The sequence below is a fragment of the Athalia rosae genome, chromosome 7 (assembly GCF_917208135.1).
Source record: "Athalia rosae chromosome 7, iyAthRosa1.1, whole genome shotgun sequence".
Classification (NCBI taxonomy): Eukaryota; Metazoa; Arthropoda; class Insecta; order Hymenoptera; family Athaliidae; genus Athalia; species Athalia rosae.
The window spans coordinates 1273539-1279688 of record NC_064032.1 but is presented as its reverse complement, the minus strand read 5'-3'; the positions used below and the strand labels follow the sequence as shown (position 1 = coordinate 1279688).

At 40.2% G+C, this 6150-nt stretch overlaps 1 protein-coding gene across 8 annotated transcripts; it reads left to right on the top strand.

Moving 5' to 3' along the window:
* The first annotated feature begins 777 nt into the window (after positions 1-777).
* LOC125501834 (probable glutamate--tRNA ligase, mitochondrial) lies at positions 778-2053 on the top strand. Of its 8 annotated transcripts, none has more exons than XR_007279576.1 (4): positions 893-943; positions 1053-1089; positions 1185-1481; positions 1556-2053. XR_007279576.1 is itself a non-coding variant. In XM_048658887.1 (3 exons), exons 2-3 carry the CDS (start codon positions 1441-1443, stop codon positions 1815-1817), a joined length of 303 nt encoding a protein of 100 aa, XP_048514844.1. In that variant the 5' UTR covers positions 778-920; positions 1185-1440; the 3' UTR covers positions 1818-2053. The 8 variants fall into 8 exon arrangements, 6 of the variants coding, with proteins under 6 accessions (XP_048514844.1, XP_048514843.1, XP_048514842.1 ...); XR_007279575.1 differs by having other exon boundaries at positions 1185-1490; XM_048658887.1 differs by lacking the exon at positions 1053-1089 and having other exon boundaries at positions 778-920.
* Positions 2054-6150: the final 4097 nt, after the last annotated feature.

Below are 6150 nucleotides of genomic sequence, written 5' to 3'. Positions count from 1 at the left end.
TGCGGGGATTTTAGTTCCAGGAGGGTCAAAACTTTCTCGTTTTTTTGCTCGAAAAAGTTGTCAATACTTTTCAGGTTTCGCTGCAGGGAGGGTCAAAACTTTCTCGTTTTTTTGGTCGAAAAAGTGGTCAATACTTTTCAGGTTTCGCTGCAAGGAGGGTCAAAACTTTCTCGGTTTTTTGGTCGAAAAAGTGGTCAATACTTTTCAGGTTTCGCTGCAGAGAGGGTCAAAACTTTCTCGTTTTTTTGCTCGAAAAAGTGGTCAATACTTTTCAGGTTTCGCTGCAAGGAGGGTCAAAACTTTCGCGTTTTTTTCTCTGAAGAAGGGTCAAAACTTTTGCTTTTTCCCAAAACCGGAAAAGTATTGACCACGAAATACATCTCTTTCACGCAACACATTGCCTGACGTCAAGGGGCAAGAAACCTGGGATTTTAGTTCACCGAAAATCCGCCACATGGCGCTAGCTGTACTCGCGGTAGGCGGAGCCGAGAAAAATAGTGGTCAATACTTTTCAGGTTTCGCTGCAGGGAGGGTCAAAACTTTCCCGTTTTTCTAGGTGTTAGTTCACAAAAAATCCGCCACATGGCGCTAGCTGTACTCGCGGTGGGCGGAGCTTAGAGAAAATGGCGGCGCCCAGAGAAATACGCGGAAAATTCGAATAATTAATTAAAAAATCGGAAAAAATCAGAAAAAATCAAAAAAAATTAGAAAAAATTGGAAAAAAGTAAAGAATATTAAAAAGAATTAGAAACAAATTCAGAATAAATCTGGGATGGTGTAACTCTAGTTGCATATCAGAAAACGCTCCCAGGGCCATGGAACGATGCGGTAATTGACAAATCAATTGGAATAGGTGCATCTTTATGGTCTCTCTTGTTCATCTTGACGTGTGTGGCTCCACGCGCAAATGACGTTTGCAGGTAACCTCCCAGATCAGGGAAATGTATGCGAATTGATTTAATTCATAATCTCTATTGCGTGACACTCGGTGACATGCACAAAGTGCAGCGTACTCTATTCTCCGACTGGAATCTTGAAAAATTTTCCAACAGGGCGTACAAGACACAAGGAGTGCCCCAAGCCCAACAGATGAGCTTAGAAAAGATTCACTGGCCAGTCGAGAGACGAGGATCTGGGTTTTCTTCTTAACGATGTGATTCTCTTTGCTCCGATGCCATTTCCAGGTTACCTGCATCTCGGAGGCCTCCATACAGCTCTGTGCAACATGGTGCAGCTATATATCAGCTATTCAAACCAAGGAAATTATATTCTACGCTTAGAAGACACAGATCAAACAGGACTCGTACCAGATGCTGCCGGTAAACTCCAAGTGAGGCAAAGAGAATCTTACTGCGACAGTTTCAAGGTACAAGAAACATGTTTGGCTGGTGATTCGACTCGGAGAGGATAACTGGGTTCATAATAACGCCAAGTATATCTATGGAGCATGACTGTAGGTGCTACAGCAAGACGAGAGGGATGTAGGCAAGGTGTTGTTGCATAATATCAGTGTCTTTTATGACTAATATAAGCATGATCTCTATTTTGGTTTCAGTTTTTTATTTCGAATACAAGAATGCTCTAATCAAATGATCGTAAACCAACTCAGAGAAGGAAACTCTGACGATGAGGTTGTACTGAAGGAAGAATTGCCACCGCTCCTTCAACTTGCAGATTCGATTCGCAAAATCCTGAGTGGAGGATGGTCAACCAATTTCTGTGCGCTATTTATCCGGTATCAGCCTTTTCTGACGAGCATCTCCTTACCTAGAACAGAAAGTGTGCTTACACCTGCCAGTTTGAAAATTGCAAAATAATTATCATACACATGCATAGCGTCGAATAGTTGATGTATGCGAATAAGTCTTTATGCAATGTATTCATAAGTTCTATTCATTTGAATTACCGGGGCAATATTGTATCATTGAAATGAACATTATACATCTTGTGAAAGATATTGCAAAGCTTTTAATAATTATTTGAATAATGTATGTATGCTGAATGTATTCCTTGCATAACTCATGAATAAATGACAGGCTATTTTCAAACTGAATACTTGTATCCTATTATTTACACCCCTGGAACCATCACACATTGACATGTCGAGACCTAGAATGACGAATAGTGAGCAGGCAAGTGATGAAGAATAATACAACATAATGGCTCGGAACTTTTCTATGCATGAATTATTGAATGATCGGATAAACAGGCAGGCAAAGAATCAGTCGCTCTCTCTATCAGACTAGAAATAATCATGAAGGATTGAATGCATGCACATGATGAGGCACCAAGTTTCGGACCACCTCCTCGAGTTTCATGTTCTCCTGATACAAATCTCCACTTTTCGGCAAACTTTCAATTTTCAGGGCCGGCATTCTAGAGCTCTGCATTATCGCTTCTTCTTTGAGTGAAAGCATGATTGAACGATCAAAGACACAGGCATGCATGCAGTCAGTCATGCAATGCATCAGTTGCTCTCTCTTTCATACTCCGAATAAATAAACAGGGTGGAACGCATGCACATGACGATGCACCAGGTTTCGGAATACCTCCTCGGTTTTCCTGTTCTCCTGATACCCAGAAAATTTTTTGGCCTAAATTCTAAACCTTGGAAACGCTGGTCTAAAGCTAGAAATTATTCTTTTCCTCTTTTGTATACGATTTATTGAATAAATAAATACACAGGCAGGCATATAGTTAGTTCTGCAAAGAATCAGTCGCTCTCTCTATCAGACTAGAAATAATCATGAAGGATTGAATGCATGCACATGATGAGGCACCAAGTTTCGGACCACCTCCTCGGGTATCCTGTTCTCCTGATACAAATCTCCACTTTTCGGCAAACTTTCAATTTTCAGGGCCGGCAATCTAGAGCTCTGCATTATCACTTCCGGTTCAAAGCATGATTGAACGATCAGAGACAGAGGCATGCATGCAGTCAGTCATGCAATGCATCAGTTGCTCTCTCTTTCATACTCCGAATAAATAAACAGGGTGGAACGCATGCACATGACGATGCACCAGGTTTCGGAATACCTCCTCGGTTTTCCTGTTCTCCTGATACCCAGAAAATTTTTTGGCCTAAATTCTAAACCTTGGAAACGCTGGTCTAAAGCTAGAAATTATTCTTTTCCTCTTTTGTATACGATTTATTGAATAAATAAATACACAGGCAGGCATATAGTTAGTTCTGCAAAGAATCAGTCGCTCTCTCTATCAGACTAGAAATAATCATGAAGGATTGAATGCATGCACATGATGAGGCACCAAGTTTCGGACCACCTCCTCGGGTATCCTGTTCTCCTGATACAAATCTCCACTTTTCGGCAAACTTTCAATTTTCAGGGCCGGCAATCTAGAGCTCTGCATTATCACTTCCGGTTCAAAGCATGATTGAACGATCAGAGACAGAGGCATGCATGCAGTCAGTCATGCAATGCATCAGTTGCTCTCTCTTTCATACTCCGAATAAATAAACAGGGTGGAACGCATGCACATGACGATGCACCAGGTTTCGGAATACCTCCTCGGTTTTCCTGTTCTCCTGATACCCAGAAAATTTTTTGGCCTAAATTCTAAACCTTGGAAACGCTGGTCTAAAGCTAGAAATTATTCTTTTCCTCTTTTGTATACGATTTATTGAATAAATAAATACACAGGCAGGCATATAGTTAGTTCTGCAAAGAATCAGTCGCTCTCTCTATCAGACTAGAAATAATCATGAAGGATTGAATGCATGCACATGATGAGGCACCAAGTTTCGGACCACCTCCTCGGGTATCCTGTTCTCCTGATACAAATCTCCACTTTTCGGCAAACTTTCAATTTTCAGGGCCGGCAATCTAGAGCTCTGCATTATCACTTCCGGTTCAAAGCATGATCGAACGATCAGAGACAGAGGCATGCATGCAGTCAGTCATGCAATGCATCAGTTGCTCTCTCTTTCATACTCCGAATAAATAAACAGGGTGGAACGCATGCACATGACGATGCACCAGGTTTCGGAATACCTCCTCGGTTTTCCTGTTCTCCTGATACCCAGAAAATTTTTTGGCCTAAATTCTAAACTTTGAAAACGCTGGTCTAAAGCTAGAAATTATTCTTTTCCTCTTTTGTCTACGATTTATTGAATAAATAAATACACAGGCAGGCATATAGTTAGTTCTGCAAAGAATCAGTCGCTCTCTCTATCAGACTAGAAATAATCATGAAGGATTGAATGCATGCACATGATGAGGCACCAAGTTTCGGACCACCTCCTCGGGTATCCTGTTCTCCTGATACAAATCTCCACTTTTCGGCAAACTTTCAATTTTCAGGGCCGGCAATCTAGAGCTCTGCATTATCACTTCCGGTTCAAAGCATGATTGAACGATCAGAGACAGAGGCATGCATGCAGTCAGTCATGCAATGCATCAGTTGCTCTCTCTTTCATACTCCGAATAAATAAACAGGGTGGAACGCATGCACATGACGATGCACCAGGTTTCGGAATACCTCCTCGGTTTTCCTGTTCTCCTGATACCCAGAAAATTTTTTGGCCTAAATTCTAAACCTTGGAAACGCTGGTCTAAAGCTAGAAATTATTCTTTTCCTCTTTTGTATACGATTTATTGAATAAATAAATACACAGGCAGGCATATAGTTAGTTCTGCAAAGAATCAGTCGCTCTCTCTATCAGACTAGAAATAATCATGAAGGATTGAATGCATGCACATGATGAGGCACCAAGTTTCGGACCACCTCCTCGGGTATCCTGTTCTCCTGATACAAATCTCCACTTTTCGGCAAACTTTCAATTTTCAGGGCCGGCATTCTAGAGCTCTGCATTATCGCTTCTTCTTTGAGTGAAAGCATGATTGAACGATCAAAGACACAGGCATGCATGCAGTCAGTCATGCAATGCATCAGTTGCTCTCTCTTTCATACTCCGAATAAATAAACAGGGTGGAACGCATGCACATGACGATGCACCAGGTTTCGGAATACCTCCTCGGTTTTCCTGTTCTCCTGATACCCAGAAAATTTTTTGGCCTAAATTCTAAACCTTGGAAACGCTGGTCTAAAGCTAGAAATTATTCTTTTCCTCTTTTGTCTACGATTTATTGAATAAATAAATACACAGGCAGGCATATAGTTAGTTCTGCAAAGAATCAGTCGCTCTCTCTATCAGACTAGAAATAATCATGAAGGATTGAATGCATGCACATGATGAGGCACCAAGTTTCGGACCACCTCCTCGGGTATCCTGTTCTCCTGATACAAATCTCCACTTTTCGGCAAACTTTCAATTTTCAGGGCCGGCATTCTAGAGCCCTGCATTATCACTTCCGATTTGTATCGAAGCATATTGAAATAGACATGAGTTCATATCATGAAGCCTACATGCAAGCATATGATGTCTCTTTGATTTGGGGAATGAGGTGTGGAGGGTTCTGATGAATAGTAAATTAATAATTGTGTATTCATAGTAGCTGAGGTTTATTAACAAGTCAACGTTTGAAAATACATATTGGGGCATTGCGATGCCTATAATAGTTTCTCTTTTACAGATACATCTATCCTCTCATCACGATAACAACTTACAATAGTGTACTTACAATATAGTTACAATAATATCACAATACTTCTGTTTTGATTAACATTAGATTATTAATTCGATTATTCACAAACAAAAATCAAAATGTATACAAAAAGTTCATATGCATATGATAACTTATTCATTATAAATGGATCAGACAATACTTCTATTTCAATTCACATGGTATTATTAATTCTATAGTTCTTCAAAAATAAATGTATACAGGATGATCTTATGTATATCATAACTCCTGTGAGCTAACGAGCACACCCTTAAGAAACCATAACCTATTCAAAGACCCATACCATATCAATGATTCAGATACACAGTCTCTGACATCGCAAGCGCATTTTAATGGCATTTCTACGTGTACTTCCTGGCATAGTTAAAATTTATTTCACACGTATTTGATGTTATATCAATTGATTCTCAAGGAGGAATGTTATTATACTGCTCATGATTGAATAAACCAACAGTCTGACTATTTTGCAGGAGCACTATTGTTTTGTGGCGCCATCGCAAGGCCTTCTAGATCGAATAGTCAAAAGTTGAGGGTAAGAGAAATTTAC